The sequence below is a fragment of the Barbus barbus genome, assembly GCF_936440315.1.
Source record: "Barbus barbus genome assembly, chromosome: 13".
Lineage (NCBI taxonomy): Eukaryota > Metazoa > Chordata > Actinopteri > Cypriniformes > Cyprinidae > Barbus > Barbus barbus.
Window position 1 is genome coordinate 27,514,912 of NC_136741.1, and position 26,248 is coordinate 27,541,159.

Sequence of the window (26,248 nt, forward strand, 5' to 3'; positions counted from 1 at the left end):
TTTTGGCCACAGCCTCATAACTGTTTGTGACTGCTGTGTCGATCAGTCATTCATTTAGTAATGTGTTTGTTGCAGTAAAGAAGTGACGAGTGAGAACAGAGTTGGACCGCGGACATAACCCTGAGGAGCGCCAGACCATGTAGCTGAGTTTCACCACTTGTGGTTTGCTGTGATGATAAAATCCAGTGTCTAATTGCCAGACAAGCTGCACAAACTCAGTGTTTCAAATCTCAAGAGTTTATTTAAAGAAACAACAGCTGAATTTCAGAACTAAAGGTAACGGTCAGTACAGTTCATGTTTCATAATGATCACCAGTGGTTTTGCTAGTAATGAGAGATGGCATGACTGTTTAGTTGAGTTATTTCGATTTATTAATTCATTTATTTATAGTTATTTAATACAGTCTGTTATTTCAGCATTTAGGCAAAACAAATCTGAAAAGTTAAAGGGGATAAAATATGTTTTTTATCCTAAAACAAATTTAAAAACCCCAACAAGTGTTTTTGGCACTTTTAAAACATTGCTCTTTTGGTTTGAACACCAAGACACACCTAAAAATGCAACTCAATCAATAGCAGGAATTTGGGGGTGGGACTTTCTGTTTGCCCAACCAATGGGAGACAGAGTGTTTGGGAAACCTGTTTAAAAGCAATCATTATTTTTGCAGTTTCCTTTGGTAACAATAGTGGCGCCAAATTACATACTTCACCTTGAACCATTCTTGTATTAGGAAGAAACTGTTATATTTAGCTCACATGAAAGAAGAAGAAGATAAGTTTTACATCCTATTCCCAAGATATGGTTACAGCACCCCCAACAGGACCTGTTTAGTTTCTACACACATTTATGGACATATTCTCGTTCCTTTTTCCACTCTCTTTCTGACTTTTCCCTTCACATTGCTTTCTCTATAATGGACGCAGCTTCTAATCTAACACACCCATGCACCCAAAACCACAAACAGCTCTCTAATCAAAACCTTTCCGTCTCGCTGCCTTCTTTGTCGCACACTCTTATGCACAGATTTGATGTCATTGAGGTGCAAAGCTTCTTTGCAAAACCACCACCCATTTCATTCTTTATCCTCCCCTTTCTCTCATTCCCCTGAGGCCTGTGCAATCAGTCATCTGTTTGATCATGTGGAGATGTGGCTTTAGTGTGTGTGCTGGCTTGGTGCGTAATTCTGTCTTGGTGCTTTGAGATATGAAAGAGAGTATTTTTCCCCCCTCGCTTCCTCAGTTTAAACCAGAGATGCTGCAGCGGTTCCAAACCAGTGAAGTCTAACACATGGCGGTTGTCCAAGCTGCAGGAGTTCCAGCCCAGCCCAGGTGGGCAAGAAGGGGGTTTGGCGCAGAACAAAAGCAGAATCGTGCCCTGTGCATAAGATAAGATCCACTCTCTAATCATCACACATTCGCATCCCTGCATGCGATCAGGCAGCTGGGTGACTGCAAATGCACACTGACACAAACACTTGCTTTAAATGCACACCGATAGGGCTGTCAAGCGTCTCTTACACTCTTAATAATTAAAGATTCTTTCTTGGCAACCTTTGACATCCATGCAACATATCCATGCACAAAAGTTTCTTTATAATAGAAAAGTTCTTTAAATTATTAAAATATTCTTCACACTTTTGAAAAAAAAAGGGGGTTCTTTGGGCAACCCCAGTTCTTCTTTTATAGCATCGATTTAGGGTTTAGCATCAAAAACTATTTTTTTTAATCATTATTTAAAAAAATGTAGAATATACAATCAGCCCATTTATAAAGGAGCACTCATTAATTTTTCGCTTATAGTAAGAGGTTTTATACATATAGAAATATGTAGTAATTTGTTTAAAATCATAGCACTTACGTGATATTAAAAGTATATATGATTTATTTCCAGTTTTCATAATTTGTTTTTTAAATATTAGTTATTTTATGTGCTTTTGTCATTTTATTAGATGTTTTCAATATACTTCTAAATAGCTTAATTCATTTTTAATTTCAGTTTTAGTCATTTTAGTACTTCAGATTATTTATTTCAGTTAAGTTTTCAGCTAATATTTACATTTTATTTTGTTTTATTTCAATTACCGAAAACTATTTATTTTGACAGTTTTTATTTAACAACAACAACACTTCATCTTCCACTATTTACATTCACAATTCTCTAGTTTAGAGGACAGAAGCTAAATTAGCCCTTCAGTATGACATTAAAATTATTATTATTATTTTTTAACTGATGCAATGAAGTAGTATGCATTTCAGCACTTCATTCAGTCAAGGAGTGATTGTTTTTCTAGCTGCAGGCGTCAATCTTATGTGATGTAGAGAAAGTTGGCAACCCTTTCACAAGAACTAACCCTAAAACATGCGCAGGACATTTAGACTATATATATAGTCTGCTTAATGACTCGTAAATATCCTTGCATTACACCCACGGTTGACTTTTCAAGATTCAAACAAGCTGTGACTGTGGTTAAAACGGTAAGCTTTAGCATGTTTACGCTTTGGTTGTTAATTTAAATACTTGCGCCAACAGTTTGCTGCTCTGTCTATTTACATTTAATAGTGTCTATTTCTAGATGGGGAGAAGTTGCCTTGTGGGTATGTGGACCTCCTGCTATGGATTCCCTCAGTGGTGGTCTTGGACAGAGCAGATTTTGCCTTTGCTCTTCTGATACGCTGCTTTTAGCCTTTCTCTATCTGCACTGATGTTTATCTGCGTGTCTTTTTTGCATAGCCAGAGCACAACAGATGCCCAAACAAGTCAGAGCATAGCAACTTAGGAAGCATCCCGGCAATGTTGCCCCTCTTTCATTGAGAATTCCACACAGCCATAGCCTGGAATATTTCAATTCCTGCTCCGATGCCACATGGAAGATACATTAGCCAGCTGACCTCTGACCCCTTGTGTGTTTCTTTGGTCCTGTGTGTGTGAGGCACAAAAATAGACATTTGTATGCACAAACATGCAGAGTAACAGGCATTTAGACACGCACACAGCGGCTCATTAGTGCAGTCCTGTCAGCAGGACCCTGCTTTTTCTTCCAGAGGTTACAACAGCTACAGCTTTCAATGCACCGGAAACTAAAATAAGTAACAAATAATGATGCGGAGACATTTCACAAATTCGCCATATTACAACTACTCTTTCCTCTAACTCTGATCCAAATGAATCCATAAAAAAGTAACTGTAGTGTAATTACTGGTATTTTTAAAATATAATAATCGAATTCCATGTACTTAGTTTTGGAATCTTATTATATAATGCAGATTACATGTGATTAGTATACCACTGGTTTTGAGTAGGCCTAAGTTTTAGCTTGTTGCAATGTAGTTGTGGATTTCTAGGCAGTTGGGAAGACGTTTTTTACTTAAATGTAGTCGCTTTCCTTAACAAAACATGCCGTTATGAATGCATCATATATTCATTATTTTGTAGCAGCCAGTAATGGATATTTAATCGTGCTTTTTCATATCCTCTATTTTTACATTTAAATTGCTTTTGTTGCCATAAAGGACTAAATAGTAAAGACTTAATCTGCATCTTAATTTATTATCTAAAATATATTATAATGTAAAATATGTTTCGTGTTACATATAATATAATGTCGTGATTCCTAAATGTACCTTTGCTTGAATTTAAAGCAATTTATTTAAGTTTATAGTGTTTTATTTAGACAAAATTGTATGTAATTTATTTTTAATGTAGAAATAGTGTTAAAAAGATATTTATTTGTTAAAGGACATAAGAAGAAAATAATAATACTCCAATATCAGAATTTTAATGTTGTAGCATATTTAATAACAATGAATCTACTGGCAGCTACATGTTTAATAAAACACACAAAAAGTTATTATAGCACATTATCATTAAGGAGATTAGCTTGAAGCGTTAGGGGTGATGGACGTGTTTTTTGCTAGAACAAAGGCTTTCTGTAATAATGTGGGATTAGCAGAAAGGAAAAATGGAAATGTTTTTGAAAGCTCTACTCACAACACATTTCTTATTATGTTGGAGGTTCCTCATTTTGGCTCAGAGACATTCCCCAAGTGAGAACAGGCGAAAAGTAAAACCCGAGATCCTTGACTTTACCATTAATCTCTGTAGATCTGTGAGCAAACGCCTGGAAAATACAAACCCCTGTGGCATGTTTGCTTGCTCTTACTCTTCTTTGTGTTTTTCACTCTCTCCATCTAACATTTGCTGTCTAGTGTTAGTGATAAGACTTGTTGCCAGGAGGTTGAGAAGATTAGCCTGTTCTGAAGTCAGCAGCTCTCTCATCTGCTAGCGGTTTGTGACATGAGTGTGGCTTGATATGCTAAGCATCTCACTCTCAACACTTCATCACGCACTGATCTGAGACCAGCTACCCCAACCAGACCTCGACTGTTGTGTTAAAGAAACCTCAAAACACATCTCATATCAGCAGTGGAATGTATCTCCAGCACATCACTTCTCACTTCATCTACAAAGCTGGAGATATCAATGTGCTCTCTGCAGATACAAAGATTAACATACCACTGGCTGACTAATTAACTGCCTCCAGTTCGACATCATTATCTAAAAGTGTCACAAGCGCCCAAGAACAAGCCTAGTTGTTGTCACGCTTATTTAAAGCAACATGAACGTAAACATATTGGGATTTGAGAATTAGATTATGAATGTAATATTGTTTCAAAGAATTTGCTCTTGATTATTTTTAATCTATAAATAAGAACTACTTGGAGAACCTGATTTAGTACCATATGACTGCAAAGAGCACCTTTTCTTTTTTTAAATGGTAATCTGACTATTTATAGTCACATTTGATCAATTCGGTTGTCACTACTGAATAAAAAAAACAACGTACCCCAAACTTTTGAATAGTAGTGTATCACAGCTTCCACAAAAAAAAAAAATTCACAATTGTTAAAAAATTATTACTATTAAAATAGTAATAATATTTCACTGATTTTTCTGATCAAATAAGTTTGAAAAGCAGTTTTTGAAAGAATTATTTCAAAAACATTTAAAAGTCCTTAAAGATTCTAAATTTGAATTCTTTAAAGTGTGAAATGGAATTTTTCAAACTTTTTTTTCTGTCTGCAGCCTGTGACGTTACAGCTCAGATCTAAGCAATCTTGAATATCCTGTGTCAACCGAGCAACTGCCTTTGAGATGAATGAGAATGCTAACAGACAGCTTTTTCCAGGTGTTATAGACCTCCTTGATATTAGCATGGTCATAAAATAGTTTCCTTTTCCGGTATTCCCAAATGACTCTTTTTGTGCCGTGTATGTGTTTTCAGATGTCAGTTAAAGACAAGTCTGTTGACATAACTACATTCCCACTTGTCCTAAGAGCCAGAATGAAGCAGGAATTCTCTGTGGCCTGTAACATGAGCCCTACAGATTTTGACACCATAGATATTACTATACATATGTGTGTGGTGGTGAATGAGGGTTCATGGGTGGTACAAAAAGATTCACTATATATATATCATTTATTTTAAATTATACATTATTGAATTAAACTATACATATAATTTAATATGCCTGAATCTCCTTCAGAAAGGCCAGATGGTGTATAATTTGTTTTTCCACCCAGGGTAAAAAAAACTGGGTAAACGGGATATTTACTTGTGTAAGTGGTGTTGGTGAGTCTGTTCAACCATGCTGCTTATCTTGAAAATGTTTCTTTAATTACTCACAGAAATGTATCTGTTGAAACAGAAATGTCCCATGACTGTGGGATTCCTCCAGCAGTCTTTTTGGTTTTAATTGGACAGTTTATAGAGGGAGCCAGAGGGGTGGTTGAAGGGGTCACAGACAAAGCCATAATTAGCTGTGGCTAATGGCTGTGTGGCTTCATTGGTTTGGTTAACTTTAGCATTTAGCCCCTGCTGGTAGATGCCGGAACTACATCTACTTATTTCTCCATTGACAACTATTCAAAAGTAGCTGGGTGTTTATATATGAAAAAATAAATTTTATATAAAGAAATCTTCAAATACAAACTGTAAAGTCACTGCAACTTCTTTGTCAGCTTATATATATGTGACCCTGGACCACAAAACCAGTCATAAGTGTCAATTTCATCTGAAAGCTGAATAAATAAGCTTTCCATTGATGTATGGTTTGTTAGGATCGGAAAATATTTGGCCGAGATACTACTGCATATTACTAATCAAAAATTAAGTTTTGATATATTTACGGTAGGAAATTTGCAAAATATGTGCATGGAACATGATCTTTACTTAATATCCTAATGATTTTTGGCATAAAAGAAAAATCAATAATTTTGACCCATACAATGTATTTTTGGCTATTGCTACAAATATACCCCAGCGACTTAAGACATATTACATTTTTCAATATCAATCATTGTGGCAGTATTTTCATGGCAAATAACCACATTTTTACACTATATATGTGAATTCAGGTTAATTGAGAAACATTTTGTCATTAAAGGGGTCATGCCTTTATTTTTTAGTTTGTACTCTTCTCTGAGGTACACTTATAATATTATCAATATTATAATATACATCAAAAAACATCATAATTTATAAGTAATAGGCTATTTTCTGTGCTGTTTTGACCCCCTGTTTGAATAGGCGTGGCGGATCGTAGACTAGACTAGAAGTAAACCCCCACTGCTATGATGGATGCTGCAGTGGTTTAGATTAAAAATGCATAACAAAAGATCTGTATAACAGACAAAGCAATAGTAATAGACTACGCAATAGTTAGTCACACTTGTGATGTGTGTTGTGACATGTCGGATCCAATATAGTCAGCACAACATCGTCTTTTAGTTTCAGTCTTTCTGAAAATCCTGCATCGAATTATGCTTGTTTGTAAACGAATCTGTGGTAAAATGAAGCGAACAAAGGACCAAGTTCTTACTGACGCAGTCTGGATCATCTTTAAAACTAAAGTTCATCCACTCTTTCCTGATGTTGGGATCAGAAGAAGGTAATGCAAAGACTTGTTTTTCCACAACTTGGCACTGCACAGCATCTTGTTGTCTTTGGAGCATCTTTATCGTTTGGTTCCTGCATAGACCTGCGTTCGTCTCTCTCGTAAATACTACATGCGTGAATTGGTGGGCGGGGCTAAACAGGCAGTGATGTAGAAGCAGGCGTTTATCTTCTGCGTCTGCGGCGGTGCTTATCCACACTATTACATCACAGAGTCCTACATTGCACAACCTGTCATTTTGACAGATTGGCTTCAATATAAGCTGTTTTTAGACTAACAAGAAAGTTATGAGTTCTGAAACTTACTGGATGTTTTTATAGCACAGTGGCCTCTTATATGTCAAAAGATCAAGTGAATTTTGGTTTCTCAGTTCATGACTCATTTAAGATGCCTGGGAAAAAAAATGTCCCAATTTACCTGAATTCACACATACGTATCTTTTAAAATTTTTGTTTATTCAGCTTCTTATGCAATAATAAATTCATATTTCAAGATGTATTTTTTTCTTTCTTTTGATTCTAGGGTGAAATATGACCCAGATATGTGCTTGACAGGTTTAGAGAGAGTCAACTGTAAAGAGAGACCATTGATCTTTATGTTGGTTACCTTGGCCTGATTTAAAGATGCTGACAAACAGAGGCATCTACTGCATGTTGGTTATGGTGTCATTATATCTTCATAGTAATCGATCCAACATGCTCACCAGTGCAAGCTATCATCTCCATCCCCTCCTCGTTAAAGAGTCTCTCTACTACCATTTACAACAATACACATTCTATTTCCATCACTTTGTGATGTATGATTTATGAAGCACTCCCTCGTCTCGAGATCATGAAGTTCCATCTGTAACTTTTTTATCTCACTTCTTGGTGAATTTACGGCAAACAGCCGGTTTACAATTCTCGGTGCTGTATAGAAATAACAACCGAGTGTAACAGCATGTAATGCACATAATTATTTACAATCACATCCTTACCGCAGGGACACTCGGCAATGATACGGGACAGAGAGTTTGTAGGAATAGAATTACGTTCAAGATTTAGTGATCCTTAAAAGAAAGGCTTCCCTTGTTGGATTGGTTTACCTCTCCTATGTGGAGTTCCACTTCTGGAAATGGTTGGAGGAATAATCATAAAAACAGCATTGCAAGAACAAGTGAAATGAGAGTTGCTCATGTCAGGTCATGTGTGTAGCCACAAAAATACTTATATGAACCTGTGGGATTTTAGAATGAGTGTCAAACCTAAAATATATATATATATATATAATATTATAGCAATACAGAATATAATATATATTTTTTAAAGAAAAATTCAGTAATGATGCATTAAATTGATCAAAAGTGACAGTAAAGACCTTTAAAATTTTACTAAAGGTATATCTATTATAAATAAATGCTGTTTTTTTAACTTTCTATTCAATCCTGAAAAAAGTATCATGGTTTACACAAAATATTAAGCAGCACAACTTTTTTCACCATTGATGATAATTAAAAAAATTTCTGATTTCTGAAAGATCAAGCCACACTGAAGACTTGAGTAATGATGCTGAAAATTCAGCTTTGCATCACAAGAATAAACTACATTTTAAAATACATTAAAATAGAAAACAGTCATTTTAAATTGTAATATTTCACAATATTACTATTTTTTGTATTTCTGATCTAAGTAGAACATGCAGTTAATCATTGTTCATAATCTTCCTAATAGAAACCAAGCAGCTCTTCTATTGACGGATCAAACAGGCCGTGTGCAGGTCAGACGCGGGGGGGAGGGTCATTTCAGATTCACTGATATGAAGCATCTCCCGCGGACAAACCCACAGGTGCCTGATCCGCCAGTTTAAGACCCTCTAGTCCCCCTAAATCCCAGGATCCTCTAATGTTTGTCTACATACTGTACTATGTATAAAGAGCGGTCTTGAGCCCATGAATAACAGAGAACAGAGAAATCTCCAGAACCCATGACCCTTCAGCTAAGTTCAGTTCCAGAATGGAGAATTCTCTGCTTGATATGAACTCAAGGCCTGTAGAATTCCCAAGATTCCAGACTCAGTGTAGCAAAGAGAACAGCTAATGGTCTGTTCCTCCTCACAACCTTTCAACTCATCCTTACAGAATTAGATATAGAGTAGCGTACAGGACCTCTCTGGGACATTGATGGATGCCACAGAATTAAGTTGTTTTGATTTTATAGCTGTGGTTAAATTTTTAAAGGGCTTTTGGATGATTATAAAGCAAATCCAAATAATGATTCAGGAAGGATGATATCAAAGGAATAGTTCACCCAAAAAATTCAAATGTGCTGAAAATTTACTCACACTTAGATCATCTGTTCACAAGACGTTAATTGATGGACTGGAGTTGTGTGAACTGCTCAATAAACAAATCATTCATGAATCATTATCAAATATGTGCATGTGTCTCTGACATTTCTCCCTTCACGAAACACCCAGAAATCAGTTTTAAATAAAGTGTGCCACAGAAGTTCGTCTTTTCAGCAGATGTTTGCACACACACTTTCCTTCAGAGACATTTTTATAATCACAGAGAAGTGCTGGTGATGAAAAACATCAAACAACTTAAAGTGGGGGGGAGGGGCAGCCAAAGAAAAAATTATGAGACTTAAGGTTTTTCTTTTAATTCCTCAATCTTGATCAAATTATTTAACATCTTATTCTGTTTCTGTGCAAAAGCATTCACAATATTCAGTAATTCTGTTATGGCAAAGCTCAATTTTCTTTTGTTTGTCTCGTGTGTCACATAATATGCTGAAATCTTTCTAATATGTTGATTTGCTGCTCAAGAAACATTTATTATTATTATCAATGTTAAAAACTGTAGTGCTGCTTGATAGTTTTGTGGAAGCTGTCATTTTAGGATTCTTTGAATACAAAGTTCAAAAGAATAACATTTATTTAAAATATATTTTTTGTAACAATGCAAAGGTTTTTACTGTCACTTTTGATTAATTTAATGCTTACTTACTGAATAAAAGTATTAATTAAAAAATCTTACTAATTACAAACTTTTGAATGGTATTGGCAGAAAAAATATCATGCTGATTAAGTTCATGTAATTTTATGTCCCTATACTTTAGTTTAAATGATGTATATTTATAGGCTAAATCATGCTACTTTACACTGAAGTTTGAGAAGTATATTAATCTAGTGATGAGAGATAGTTTCAGATGTAGGAAAAACAAGCAGTACTGTAAATGATGGTAATCCAGATGTTTCACACATACCACGCAAAACATCTGTTGTGTTTGGCAAGAGAACTGAATATCTTATTCTGAGACTCCTCTTCTACAGAGGAATTCATACGCGTGTGTGTGTGTGTGTGTGTGTGTGAGTGAGAGAGAGAGAGCACACACCACTGTATACACAAAAGAGTGCATATTATGTACCATATACTAGAGGAAGGTTTATCTGGTAGATGATCACACTCTTTCGCTTGCTGGTTGACTTGCCTGTTAAGAGTGGTATGTCTGTGTTTAATGCAGTGTGTGTGTTCATATGCAGTTTCTTTCCTTTGATCTTCAATGTTGATGGATGATGATAAAAAGAAGCAAAGTTCAATGTACTTTTCCTCACCATGGAAAATACCTTCAACTTTCTACTGACTTTATTTCAGTCTGTCGTTTGAGTCCAATTCCAAAGTGCTCAAAAAATATTTAGGCCTCAATGTAAAAGGGTTGTATTTCATGTAAAATAATAATTATGCATAAATGAAACAGGTGAGATTTTTTGTAATATACTAATTAAACTGAATGTGTTTTAAATACACAATAACCAGGTTTATTTATCATTAATAAATCCACTTAGTTGTATCTTCATATATATTAACTAATTGAATATTGCTTATTTCAACAGTTACCATTTTTAACTGAATAAATTACATTTTCACAATCTTACCCGTTTCATTTATGTATGACTGACAAATATGCATCGCAGTGCATTTATTATTTTATGTTAAAACTGTTTAGTCCAAATGGAAAGCGTAAATCTTACATTTAGGCCTAAATATTTTTTAGAGTGCAAAACATAAATCATTTTTTGTTTGGCCTAGTTCATGGTCATATTTATACATTTCAGTGTTGGTAATATAAGCAATTTTAAGACAATGTTGGGTCACCACCGTAAAAGGTCCGATGTAAAATCTGGGTCCTGAAGCAAAACCAGTTGAGCACCACTGTCCTGGCTTTGCAACCATTTCTAAAAGTCTGTGTCCTTTCTCTCCCTCTTTTGTCTCTCTCACACACAAAACCTCACATTCTTTATAGTCTGAACCCCTGCCCTTCAGATTCCATCCAGTCTGTAACACCTATATAATCATGCCACTACTGCGCCCCCTCTGTGGCATGTGGGCCAATAATAGACAGGCCAGGTAGCTAAGCGATGAGGAATTTCACATTGATATTTGATCCCATCGACCCATGTAGCATGGTGAGAGCGTATGGGCCACAGTGCATGTCAGAGTTTGAGGTTTCCTCAGCTCCTGCCCAAACATCTAGAGTAGCTCATAAAAGAGTAATGGATGCTTTATCAAAGCTAATAGCCTATGACAAGCAAAGAAAACAAAAGACACTGAGAATGTTATTGCTGAGGTGTTTGAAGATTTGAGGGCACAGAAATGGAAAAATAAGAGACCCCCAAAGAATTGTTGGATTGGTATTAACCTCCTGATTAAGGGCCATAGAAGTAAACTAAATATTATGGAAAAGGCGTCATTTAGTGTCGAACATTTGATGTTCATTAAAAAATTACACAATTTCAATTCATGCTTATTTGTATAGCGCTTTTCATGATACACTTCGTTGTAAAGCAACTTGACAGAAAATAAATGTTTCTACAATTAAGATTTTCCAAAGTGATGTCCATATGGCAGAAATGTAGCTACTGATCATGCAGTTAGTCAATGACATGTATTCAAACAGAAATGGTGAACTTGATTAACAGCAATGATTATATGTTGGGATCAAAATGATATGTAAGTAAAAATTGGTAATGAACTTGTAAAGTCAAACTTTTATGTTTCTGTTTCTCAGATGAATTGTAAATGTACAAATTTGATCATTTCAGTATGAAATATTTTTATTTATTTGATCTTTATTATATTTCCTAATGTTTTTTCATTTGCTCACCATGGCTGCATTTATAGATCAAAATTACAGTAAAAATTTAAAATAACTATTTTCTATTTGAATATATTTAAGAATTTATTTCTCTGATGCAATGCTGATTTTTTTTAGCAGTCATTACTCCAATATATTAAGTATTAATTTCTGTCAAAAAATCTTTCTGATGCCAAACTTTTGTGTAATATTATAGGCTTTAATTTGTTCAATGAGAAAACAAATACCCAATGATAATCGTTTAAAGGTGATTCATTGACTGTGACAGGTGTGTTGAGTTTTGTCTGGCTCTGGAAACATGATTAGTTTCGGTCCTCATGTCATCAATCACCTTTAACCCTTCTCATATCAAACTGTCTAAATAGCCAGTGTCTAAATGCACCAAATACACTAAAGATAACACAAACACCCATCAAAAATAACTGTCGTATAAAGTTTCTCTTGTAAAAATGTCATTAAAAGCGTTGTGTTTGAGCGGAGAGATCCAGCTGGCAGAGCCGAGTATCTGGGCAATGGTGATTTATGAACGCTGTGGAAGGAATGTTTGAGGAACACATGTCTACAGCTCCGCTCTCCGGCCGCTGCTGTGGGACAGGTGCTGCATGCGAGAGGCAACACTTTCAAATAAAAAGCTCAATAAAATGAGCAGGTTTTCCAATGACATCTAAAAGATGCAAAACACCTTTATTAATTAACTATCAATCAATTGATTGATTTTGGACACATTTTATGGATGTAGACACTTTAGCATTCTTTAGATTGTGAAAAATATATATATTTTGCTAATAGCCCTGCTAGCTATGAGAGACATATTCAGTGAGAGAGGAAACAAAGCACAACACTAGGCGCTGTCACTCTTATCAGGCGCTCAGTTCGAACACAATCAAAGAGATTCCTCTTTAGTCAAGGGCAAATAAATGTCATCACTCACGGCCACAAAGTATGAAAAGCCTGTAAACAGTCTGTGGGATTTTCTGCACTTGAGCACACATTATTCCTATTACGTACACATGCGTTCTCCTTCCATTCCCTGCGAGTTCCTCTGCGCTGTGGGGAATTGTGAACTTGCGAGAGACTCGCTGTAAAACATTAAAAACCCAACCACAGCCCTAAATTCCAGGAGATGTTTGCTAACCCCATGCCTGTGTCTAAGAGGACTGTGGGGGCTCAGGGGGATGTGATGAATGGGCCGAAAGAGCATGATGAATGTGGCTGCTGGGGTCTGAATGTGTGTGTGTGTGAGAGAGAGGATGGCCATCAGGGTTTGGGTACGCATGAGGGATAAGATGAAGCAGAGAGGAGAATCTCACATTGAACTGTGAGGGAAAAAAAGAGAGAATGTCTGAGTGATGGAAAAAAGAGGAGGAGAGAGGAGAAACAAGTGTGTGAAAAAACAAAGAAGTGGAGAAACACAGTCATCCTTAGGAAAAAGCTTATAATTTTAATTTAGGATGGCAATTGATTTCAATTTTTGATTGAATTTATATTCTGAATAATTAATTTAATTAATTACAGTTAATCACATATGCAAAAATTGACCTCAGATTAAGATAATAGGTATCATTGTGGCATTTGTGAATAGAAACAATAAGTAAATACTGTTAGGTTATTGCTCTGTGTAAACATTATAGAAAGGCTCAGTTCTGCTGCCATGAAATATCACATTTTCATAATCGAGTTAATTCCCAAATTATAAAAACAAGTCTCATCCTTTTTGTTAAAATATCCTGTTTCACTTTGAATTTTTGTCAGATTATGGTAGTAAAATGAGTTACAAATGATGTTTTGTAACTTTTGCCAAATATTATTTTATTGATTTCATAGATCCTATTTGACTGAGTGCCATGCAGAGAGGTTTGATCTATAATATATGATCTTTTTTTTTACTTTGAAGACTAGAGTAATAGCTGCTTTGCCATCACAGAAATAAATTGCATATTAAAAAATATTTAAATAAAACCAGTTCTTTTACATTGTAATAATATTTCACAATTGTGATGTTTTAGTGTATTTTAGATCAAATAAATGCAGCCTTGGTGAACATAAGAAACTTCTTTCAAAAACATTAATAAATCGTAACGATCCCAAACTTTTAATCTGTATAGTACAGTATATACAGTATAACATGATAGAAGTTCATATTGAGTGTCCTGAACAGTTTAGGAAGGGGATTTGGGTTGCACGGCTGCTCTTTTTGTGAAATCCCTTGCTAGTTACTCTTGGTCACAACCTTTAGTTTCTGTTACTGTCCAGATGAGGTAAAAAACACTGCTGGGTTTTGTCTGCTTTATAGCCCCAGTTAACCTCTCTAACTGTGCTCTCCACTTTTATATGTAATACACATTCTGTAGTTGTCTGTTCATGTTCATGTTCATAAACCTTCCTGTTATATCTGTCTTTTCTCATTCTGCAACCTCAACTTTGTTTTATTAGGCCTTTATATTTTATTTAATATTTTATTATGTATACTCTGTTCCAGAATATTCTGTAATCTTGGATCTACGATTGTAGTTTAACTTCCAACTGTTCACTCGCACACATCACAGGAGGCTTCAAATGATGTTCCTGTGGGGTTGGCTGCTGCTGCTGCTCGTTTGGCAGGAAGTCACAGTTCTTTATGTAGTGTGGCAGGAGGGTGCTTTTTAAACTTGTTATAAGTTGGCAGTATGCGATAATAAATTCACCAGTACTGCAGAACATCTTTGAAGGGTCGCGCTAAGATGCATGCTTCAGCAGGTCAACAGGGGTGGGTTTGTCTTACGTAAACCCAGCAGATTTGGCACGTCACACTGGTTAGCACATGGAAAGTAAAGCTGGAAACTCTCTTTCTTTCTGTATATGCAGACTATCAGTCAAACATTTGGACACACCTTCTGATTTTTTATTATGACTATTTTCCACATTTTAGAATAATAGATAAATGGATGGATGGATGGATTAATGGATGGATAGATGAGTGGACCGACGAACAGAAAGAAAGATAGATAGATAGATAGATAGATAGATAGATAGATAGATAGATAGATAGATAGATAGATAGATAGATAGATAGATAGATAGATAGATAGATAGATAGATAGATAGATAGATAGATGTGAAATGCTCAAAGTCTGTCACTTCCCACCCAGCCACTGGAGATTTTACCATAGTTATCCCTTCAACAGGTCCCCAGCTAATCCACATCCATGTTTTCTACATCTGGAGTAAAACATTTTCTGAAAGCGTTCACACAGACATTTTCCCTTTCAACATCAACCCTGATGTCAGATTGTGCGCGTGATCTTTCAGGTAGTGGTGAAACTTCAGATTGTGGAAATGCCAAATGGCCCTTCTGAGTCGCCGTAACAGTACAGAAGCCAGAACTTGTGCTAATTAAAAATGAGTGTGCTTATAGTTTAACATTACATTCTTCGGCTTTTTTTCCCCCCAGACAGACCCAACACTATAATCAAAGTCTGAATATAACAGCAAACAACCCCAAATCCTCATACAATGCCACACTTAAAATAGATTTTTAACTAAATTATTTCTATGCTCCTGTTCGTGGATAAAGATAAAGTTGTTTACAATTTACGCCTACATTTATTTATAAGGCTTTTGGCTAATATAATATAGGTTTTATATATAGGTGTTTAATTATTACATTCACAAAATAAAAAATTTGTGAAATAAAAGACAAAATTAATTGACAACACTTACAGTTCATACTTTTCAGTTAAATTCAGCTCTTTTTTTATATTATTAATAGCCTATATTTTAAATGATCAAACTTTCGCAAAATAAAAAAAATAAAAATTAAAACATTGTTTATATTTGCTTATTTTGATTTTATATATTATTTAACTTAATAAAATCAGAAGGTTTAATATAAAAATATATTTAGGTCTAAATTGATAATTTTTTATTAATCAAGAACAAAATACAAGCTAGACAATGATAGTACATAAAATGTATATTTTTAAATATAATGGATAATTTTATTATTATATTTTTCGATACAATAAGTGAAAAATAAAATACATTTACGTGCTATTAATATATGAGACTCGATAAACAAAGCCAAATCAGTTATCAAATTGTTAAAATATTACAAAATGTATTTTAAGACAAAGTAAAACGATCATGTTAGAAATAATAATAACGTCTCTGACTTTTGCATATTCATTGCCCAAAGCGGAAGTTTCGTTGTGAGGTCACGTCTACGTATTCCACGTCACGGAAGTCAGAGATGATGATCCATTATCTAAAACCGAGCTGAGTGAGAACTTGGGTTTTCGGTCTTGTAATGTTGTGGTACTTCACAGGATACAGACTCAGGACTGTCTTGGTCTAAAAGAGAGCCGAAAGCGCGGAGGCTGAGTTGGTGTGCGAGCCTGCCTGCCGTTTTGCAGGCTAGCTCGCTAGTTTAGCAGCCAGCTGCCTTGGCGACGAGCTGAGTAACTCGCAGTTATTTCATTTTACTGTCGCCTTGTATTGCGTAGCCATGGCAACTCGGCGACTGACCGATGCCTTCTTATTAATGCGGAACAATGCAATCCAAAACCGGCAGATTTTGGCTGAGCAAGTGAGTACATACGACCCCCGTCGTACCCTGAATACACGTAGCAATGCTGCGGTGAGTCTAACGTTCATTGTCTGCATTGATTGTTTTCTCGTGTGTGTGTGATTCTGAGCTAGCTAGACAACAGCACTAGCTAGTGGTGTTTGTTGATGTCAGTCGGTTGTCCAACAAACCTCTACTGTTTTGTTTGCCGTGTGAGGAGCTGGCAGGTCTGTGCTAGCTATTCATCAAACACTTCTCATTGAGTCGCATTTTGATTTACCTCAACACACGGGAATGCTAAAAGGTGATGGTCGTGCTAGTTTTGGACCTTTAGTTCATCAGTGCGGGACGTTTTGATGCAAGGGACCCTAAAATATAATGGGCCCCTTTCTGAAATATGAAGGCAGCTGTATATTTTCGTTTACGATAATCCACTTATACTGAGTGTGGAACAAAACGAAGTAGGCCTATTATATTATAAAAGAAGTTCATTGGCTTTTGTGTCATTGTGGCCAACATAAGTGATCAGCATTGAAAATAGTATTAGCTATGAAAATAATAGCTGTTAGATGTATAAACTTGAAGAGAAACATTTACACATTTTTGTAATTGTTTTATTTCAAATATGAATGTCAGTATAATAAAAACAAAGATGATAATTAGTGATTAATCCAGGATTAGTAACAGTAGAATAATAACTCGATAATAACGAAACAGTAATGTCAAAATCAGTATACATTATCGTTCAAGAGTTTGGGGTTGGGATTTTATTATTATTATTATTTTAAGTGTCTTATGTTCACCAAGGCTGCATTTATTTGATACAGTAAAACAGGAATATTGTGAAATACTGTTTTATTACTTCAGTGTCGCATGATCCTTCAGAAAGTTATTTTTTTTATTATTATTATTTTTTTAAACATTTTAATATGCTGATTTGCTGCTCAAGAAACATTTCTTAATATTATCAGAGTGTTTTGTGGATTTTGCAGGATTCTTTGATGAATAGAAAGTTCAAAAGAACAACATTACTATGAAATAGAAATATTTTGTAAGTTTTTACAGTCGCATTTGATAAATTTAATGTATCCTTGCTTTTTATTATTCAATTATTCATTACCCCAGACCTTGAACGGTAGTGTAGGTTAGCGTTTTTCCTGAAATTTGATCATACAAAAATTATTTAAATGAAATATTTATAAATTCTGGATATTTTTGATTGGTTAACCAGGCTTATGGAAGTTGCAAAACATTATGGAATTTTAAAATCATTAAATCTTTTTAAAATCATAATTTATGCCTTTATATATCACTTTTCATTAAATGCCCTAATACCTTATTTTTATGCATTTACAAACGTAGTAGTTTTATTGCTACAAATAATTTTGAGAGTCTCTTTGATTCTCTATATTCTTTGCACTAGTCATGTTTTTACATTTTAAAACGAGACTCCAGAGGAAGGCAGTATGTTTTGTCTCCCAGTCTTCCATAGATCTTTCCTACAGATAAGCTATGCATCACATTTTTCTTTTTCTTTGATGCTGGTGGGCGGCATGCTATCCTGCTTTTAAATGGTCCAGTATCTTTATAGGGTATCGATTGGGTCCTGACAGACAGATTTTGTATGTCTGTCAATGCTGTATTTGAAGTTAACTCGGTGTTACTAGCACGGACGTCATTCTGAACTTCTATCAATCATATAAGTCATGCCTGCTTGTGTTTTGTCTGGTGTAGTGGCTCCATTCCTTACCATCTGCTTGCATGTTTATATTTTTATCTTTTTTTTGGTCTAGTTAGCACTTCTTGCTCTGCCTTGAAAAATCCTGGCAGAATCTTCTGCTGTGCATTTCTCATGTCAGTGTGTTGCTTTGGGTTAAAAATAGGATTTCTCTTCCAGCTTAATCTTTTATTGCATTTTATAAATTCAGTAACATCACAAAGTGCTTTGTTTTTCCAAATCTAATATCTTATTTAGTGAATTTATGAATCGGTAGCACAATTATGCAGTAGGATTGAGATGTTGGAGTTATTGGGCTGGAATGGACAAATCTTACCTGCCTTGCTGCATGATGCGAAAAAAAACATATGCACATGTATATTTTGTATGTATGCCTGTCTGTCTTCTACATTAGCATATATATATGAATTAGCCTAATCTTCAGTTAAGAACACTTTGCATTTATTGGTTTTTGTTCCTGATTTGTCCAGTTCTGTCCAAGTCCTGCTGTCAGTCTTTTTGATGCTGATCACTGCTTTTTGTCTTGGGCTCCTCTGCTCTCACTCCTCATGTTCCTCCCCTTCTCTGCTATCTCTCCTCTCACTGGATGGGACATCGCTGGGCTCTTCCTATCACATTAGGAGTTTGATGAGGTAACTTTGATGTTTTAGCATTCCTTTGCTAAGCTCCGCCCCCTTGGTTACTGTTGCTAACTCAGATGAGCTTTAAAGAATGTCTCGTTGGAATGAATTAATGTTAATTTACCACCAATAAAAACATATTTATTTGTGTTCATATACGAATGAGTGCAACACACAGTTTTAGTCGCAGCATGAACTCTTTCATGATTTGACAGCGTGTATCCTTTCTTCCTGATTTACAGTTTTAAGTGACCCAACATTTTATTGATTTATTTTGTCTGTACAATTGCTTTCAAAACCATAAAAAACACACCATCCATAGACTTGCATTAAAAAAGTGCCAAATTTGAACACTGTTGTTTTTTACACTGATTACTCAGTTTTCATTAAATATTTTGTCCATTAATTATTTCAACGATCAATTATAATTTCATTAAGATACATTTACTGAATTTTATTTAATTTCACAGATTTTATCAACAGAAATGTGATGTTTGCCCTCATTTCTCTCTGTCTGTTAGTTGGCTGATGACCGTATGGCCCTGGTGTCAGGCATCAGTTTGGATCCAGAGGCTGCTATCGGTGTCACGAAGAGACTCCCACCTAAATGGGTGGAGGGAGTGGATGAGGTAATTATTAGATGTTTGTTTTAAGTGATTAGTGACATTTAAAGGCATGTTCCAGTTTCAAAACAAGTTAAGCTCTATTGGCAGCATCTGTGGTATGCTATGAATTACCAGTAATCATTTAGACTTAGTTTGTAAAAAAAAAAAAAAAAACAGTAACACATTTACAATATTAAAAAGAATAATTCAAAAGTGACATGTAATGAACTGGACAAGCCATTTATTATATTACAAAAGATTTCTGCTTCAAATAAATGCTGTTCTTTTTAACTTTTTTCTTCTTTTTTTTTTTAATCAAAGAATCCAGACAAAATGTATAGTAAAATGTTTCTTGATAGGCAAATCAGCATATTAGTATAATTTCTAAAGGATCATGTGAGATTAAAGACTGAAGTAATGATGGGGAATTAATGACAATTTAAAATATATTAAAGCAGAAAGCAGTTATTTTAAAAGGACATTTATTTTTTTCAGAATATTACTGTTTTTACTCTAAATGCAGCCCTACTAAACATAACAGACTTTTTCCCAAAACATTAAAAATTCTTACCAACTTTTAAATGTCAGTGTATATTTGGTCTTAAACAATTTTATGTTTAATGTTAATCAACAGTATTTATTTTGAACCTAGATATAGATATTTGACATTGGCATACATAGTCTCAGCTCAAATAAGACTTCTAGCCATCGTCAACAGAGTGAACAGTGAAGTCATTGTTCCCGCAGATTCAGTATGAAATCACACGTATTCGTCAGAAGATGAAGGAACTGGCCAGTCTGCACGACAAACACATGAACCGGCCCACGCTGGATGACAGCAGTGAAGAGGAGCATGCCATCGAGATCACTACACAGGAAATTACACAGGTATAATAGCACACACAGAAATCCTGTTTTATTACAGTGCCATCTGTTATAACTAAAGAGACTGAAGTGGACAGACAGAAAAACTACAGCAATTAATCAAAGCTCACATCATAAAACAGAACAATTTTCAGCAGTTGTAGTGAGTCTGCATATATGTGTGTGTAGATGTTTCACAGGTGCCAGCGGGCCGTGACGGGGCTGCAGACTCAGAGCCGTCATTGTACAGAGCAGGAAAACAGGCTGTTGACCAATGTGGTTTCCTCACTGGCCCAGAGCCTTCAAGACCTGTCAATCAACTTCAGACACACACAGTCAAGCTACCTGAAACGTAAGTGTATGCAAACACAAGATTTATGTTAATCAATATAGGAACATTAGCTTTTACCTCATGCTGTTTATTTTCTTGACAAATCTTTGATACATCTTGCTTTCGTTTATAGGTATGAAAAACCGTGAAGAACGATCCAAGCACTTTTTTGACTCCGGTCCTCTTGTGGAGGAAGATGAAGATATTGCGCTTTATGACAGAGTGAGACTGTTTTACTTATGTTTTTAGTTTATATGCTACATACATGTTTCCATATTGGTGTCAACCAGTCGCTGTTGCTTTAAATTATTGACATTGGTGGAAGCACATTTACAATTAATTTGTCATATTTTGATGCTTAATGTCCCTGTGAATGTGAATATGGGCCATAATATATAATTAATAATCTCTTTTTGTTTTTGTTCAGCAAACATTTAGATCTTGGTGTGCTGTGGGCGACCCGAAATATCAGCTGAAATTTGGCATTTTTAAATTAGTGGCATTGACCGATACATTTTTGGCTTGGCCAATAGCAGCTTTTATTTTGACAGCGAATAAACTATGCTATATCCAGTTTGCTACTGTCATATTCAAGTCATATGTCACTGCGTACTGTATGTAAAATTAGCATTACCTGGTCTTTATTTAAGAAAATATAATTTCCAGTGCTAACATACTTACTGGGTCAACTGTTTGTTAGAGTGTTAACTTACTTTTTATTATTTTTAACTATTATTTTTTTTGTGAAAAATACTATAATAGGATTACAGAATCAAAAAGTTGCTAAAACGTACATCTGTTAATTTTACAGACTTTTAAAAATCAAGTTAGAAATTTTTTCATATTGATTAAATTTTACGATTAAGTATTTCAAATTTAGTAAATATATAAAGTAATATTCATTTCAATGCAACTTTTGTTATGTAATAGCATATTGTTTTCAGTACATGGTTGACATCTGTCTTTCTCACTCTTTCAGGGGTTTACAGATGACCAACTAGTGCAGGTTCAGCAAAACACAGTGCTGGTAGAAGAACGAGAGAGAGAAATTCGACAAATTGTTCAGTCCATCTCTGACCTTAATGAGATATTTAGAGATCTTGCTGGAATGGTTGTTGAACAGGTCAGATTAAATTTTTATATATTAATTTATTTATATATTTACACTGATTTTATATGAATTATATAAAAATTAATAAATAAAAATGAATAATAAAAAGGATTATAAATAAATTAGGTTCCTACAAAAAAATGGATATTATGCTTTGAGGCAGTTGCATTAATATGCTATTTTTTATTTATTTTTTTAAATATCCATTTTTAATGTCAGTGTAAATTCAATGCAGGGCACAGTCCTCGACAGAATCGACTTCAATGTGGAGCAAGCTTGTGTCAAAACAGAGGAAGGGCTGCAGCAGTTGCAGAAGGTGAGGCTCTTATCAAGCTTGATGATGTGTTAAGCAACATGTCAAAGGTTGTAATTGCTTACACTTACCTTTAGTCATTTGTTGTCATTTGTCTTTGTCTTTAGTATTCCTTTTACTCACTTATACACTTTACTGCACTGCACAGCACACGGACACTTTATCACTGACATACACTTTACTTTTTATAGAATCTATATAGAATCATATTCTATTTTTATTCTTCATATCTATTTTTATTCTCATATCTATTTGTTATTTTATTTTATTGCTAGTTTATTTCTGTATATATGTTTACTGTACTTTTTCTATTTGTATTTTTGTAAACTTGAGGTTTTTCTTAATTTTGTTGGACAATTTGTTGGACAGTCGTACAATACATTTCACTACATGTCGTACTACGTATGTATATGTATGTGACAAATAAAATTTGAATTTGAATTTGTTGTTTAATATACAGTATCTCAGTACAGTACACCCCTCACATTTTTGTAAATATTTTATTATACCTTTTCATGTGACAACACTGAAGAAATGACGTTGAAGAAAAAGTGAGTGTACAGCTTGTATAACGGTGTAAATTTGCTGTCCCCTCAAAATAACTCAACACACAGCCATTAATGTCTAAACCGCTGGCCACAAAAGTGAGTACACCCCTAAGTGAAAATGTCCAAATTGGGCCCAAAGTGTCAATATTTTGTGTGGCCACCATTATTTTCCAGCATTGCCTTAACCCTCTTGGGCATGCAGTTCACCAGAGCTTCACAGGTTGCCACTGGAGTCCTCTTCCACTCCTCCAGGACGACATCACAGAGCTGGTGGATGTTACAGACTTATACGTCTATTTCCCAAACACAGCCTCTGGATATGACGCTGAGCACGTGCACTCAACTTCTTTGGTCGACCATGGCGGGGCCTGTTCTGAGTGGAACCTGTCCTGTTAAACCGCTGTATGGTCTTGGCCACCGTGCTGCAGCTCAGTCAATCTTCTTATAGCCTATGCCATCTTTATGTAGAGCAACAATTATTTTTTTCAGATCCTTAGAGAGTTCCTTGCATGAGGTGCCATGTTGAACTTCCAGTGATCAGTATGAGAGAGTGAGAGCAATAACACCAAATTTAACACACCTGCTCCCCATTCACACCTGAGACCTTGTAACACTAACGAGTCACATGACACCGGGGAGAGAAAATGGCTAATTGGGCCCAATTTGGACATTTTCACTTAGGGGTGTACTCACTTTTGTGGCCAGCGGTTTAGACATTAATGACTATGTTGAGTTATTTTGAGGGGACAGCAAATCTACACTGTTATACAAGCTGTACACTCACTACTTTAGATTGTAGCAAAGTGTCATTTCTTCAGTGTTGTCACATGAAAAGATATTTTATTATATTTACAAAAATGTGAGGGGTGTACTCACTTCTGTGAGATACTGTAAATGTACATACAATATCCACATGACACTTTAAAAGTAATATTACATAAAAGAGATGGAAAGCACACTCAAAGTTTTCTCTTTTCTTTCTTAGGCTGAACAGTACCAGAAGAAAAACCGCAAGATGCTGGTCATTTTAATTCTCTTTGTCATAGTTGTTATTCTAATACTTGTTCTGTTCGGGACAAAGTTTCGGTGAATCATTCCATGGCCTCTAGGAGGGATCTACCTGTTTGTATGAGAGAAACTGATGTGTGCGTGAGTGGGTATGCATGCTAACTTTCAACACCATTGTTTGAGGGTGGGAAAATTTGGAAGGTACTTAAGTTTTAAAATACTACAAGACAAAGTGAAGCAAATAAGGATGCCCCCTTCTGGCCACCGAGTGCAGTGTCTGGAGATGTTCTTGTTTAATTCTGTAGTGAAAGGCTTTCTTTCAGAGGGCCATTTGTCTTCATTTTTCCCGCACAAGCACAGTAATTAGGAGCGTGTATGCGATATGGCAGCATGCTCATATCAACTGCCCTTGTCATCTCATTTGAAGAGTAAACAGGAAGAGATAAGGTATCCTCGGAAGATCATATCTGCTTGGGTGAATTCAAAAAAGAATTTCAAAAGAATTTCCAGGTCATATGTCATCCCATAATTTTGCCTAAAAGCTTTAATATTTTTCCACATTTTCCTTAATCTATTATTTTTTGCACATTTCCTTCTCAACTTAGTGTAATGCAGAATTAAATTATTTTAAATAAAAAATCAAAAAGTACAGTTGCAGTATTACAGTAATTTTACTGTATAACTGGTACAAATCTAATTGGAATAACCAGACTTTAAAGGGGAATGGGCTTAATGGTTGTAAAAAATAAGATCATGATGCATATTCTTTTAAATGTTGGGTTAAATGTCACCTGAACGTGTTTTCTAAAGATTCAGTCACTTTCTTGGGTTCAGCCAACATCAGTGTGAGCATCTTCAATGAAACCTGTCATAAGCTGCCTTTGAAGCAGACCTTGCTTGCAGGTTAGGATGTGTGTGTTTGATGCGAGCCCAAGATGACATCATAAACTGTGTTTTCCTGTAATTTCATCTGAAAAGTTTTGTGTGTGAGAGTGTGAGAAGCACTGATACTCCAGTCAACCATGGAGGAAATTGATGACTGAGGAACGTGTACTCAAAGCATTTACCATGTTCAGTTTTTTTGTTTTTTTTAATGTGATAAAATGTATATCATTGGGATTATAACATGCTGAATGTTACATTGTCCTTTATGAGCGTCATAACTGAGCGCTAGTTCCTCTGTGCACGTCAGCGGAGGTGTTTTATGCATCATGTGTTTGTCTACGTTTTAATGGCAGTGTTGTTGTCATTCTATCAGTATCATTTCAGTGATTTATTCAGTATAAAGCAGGAGTGATTCATCAAGATTTTTTGCTTCACTCTGTTCCTTGCCTTAAAGAGTGAATATTTGTGTGCTGAACTTAATGTTTTTTAAAGCTTTCCTTGTCCATGTTTTATTAGCTGGTGTTGTCACTACCGTATCGTTCAGTCTGACCTTTGAACTTAAACTGAACTTTGACCTTCAGTCTCAGATTGAAGTTCAGTTGGGTCTGCTGACTGTCTGTACAACTACTGTTCCCTGTACAAGATGAAATTATTTATTTTAGATGCAAATATGTGTACAGAGTTTATGAAGTTCTATTGTTGTCTATTGGTAGTCCAGAGTCTTTTTTTCTTTGTATAATGTAATGATTTACTTTTTTCTGTCCTTTCAAAAATCAATTCCTGTTGGCTTTTGTGAAGGGAAATTGCACCACTACTGTATGATGGGGTTAAATCATGAAGTTAACCATGCTATTTTATAAATACAGAGACCGTTTATGTTGTTTTAGAAGGTTTAAAAAATATATATAACTGCACATTCAAGGCTTAAATCCATTTCATGTGTGTGAATATAATATTTTTCTGCCATTATGGTACTACTGTATTCCATCTGAACCTTCTGTAAACGCTGAACAGGTTTTTAATGAAATTAAAACAAATATATATATAAAGATGCATGGTGTGTAGTATTTTATAAAGGCACTGATACATATATTTTAGTTATTTAAAAAATACTGTAGTACCGTGTCAGGATTTTTCGCTCAACTGAAACAATAACTCAAAATAAATCTCACTATTTTCTACTTAACCCTATAAAGCTGACTGTATAACATTTGATATATGAATTTCTAAATTACCAACATGATCAAAACTTTGCTGAAAATCCTTTTGTACACCATCTAAAACATGCCTGTATAATCAACTCTCACTGATTTACATTATAATTTAATCTTACATTTTGGCCATGCAAATAACACCAGCTGCACACAGTTGCATATTTGTGCTTAGTTCAGGGCTCTCACATCATAGCTATATGAGCCATAAATGCCTGGTATATATACAAAAAAAAACAAAAAACATTTAATCTGAACGTTCAACAAAAATTAGATTTTTTTCGGACTATGGTTTCATAGATCATGCGTTACATGGTTAAATTGTATTTGGTCACACAAAGGTGTTAATGACACTTGCTATGTGGTGCTTTTGTAATGAACT

General features: G+C 35.0%; 1 protein-coding gene across 5 annotated transcripts; it reads left to right on the forward strand.

Annotated features, from left to right (window-relative positions):
• Nucleotides 1-16,252: 16,252 nt before the first annotated feature.
• On the forward strand, nt 16,253-25,684 carry LOC306879513 (syntaxin-16-like). Of its 5 annotated transcripts, none has more exons than XM_079432515.1 (8): nt 16,253-16,708; nt 19,512-19,619; nt 20,343-20,483; nt 20,649-20,811; nt 20,924-21,012; nt 21,770-21,913; nt 22,137-22,217; nt 23,748-25,684. In XM_079432515.1, exons 2-8 carry the CDS (start codon nt 19,527-19,529, stop codon nt 23,850-23,852), a joined length of 816 nt encoding a protein of 271 aa, XP_079288641.1. In that variant the 5' UTR covers nt 16,253-16,708; nt 19,512-19,526; the 3' UTR covers nt 23,853-25,684. The 5 variants fall into 5 exon arrangements, with proteins under 5 accessions (XP_079288641.1, XP_079288642.1, XP_079288640.1 ...); XM_079432516.1 differs by having other exon boundaries at nt 16,253-16,657; XM_079432514.1 differs by having other exon boundaries at nt 16,299-16,653.
• Nucleotides 25,685-26,248: the final 564 nt, after the last annotated feature.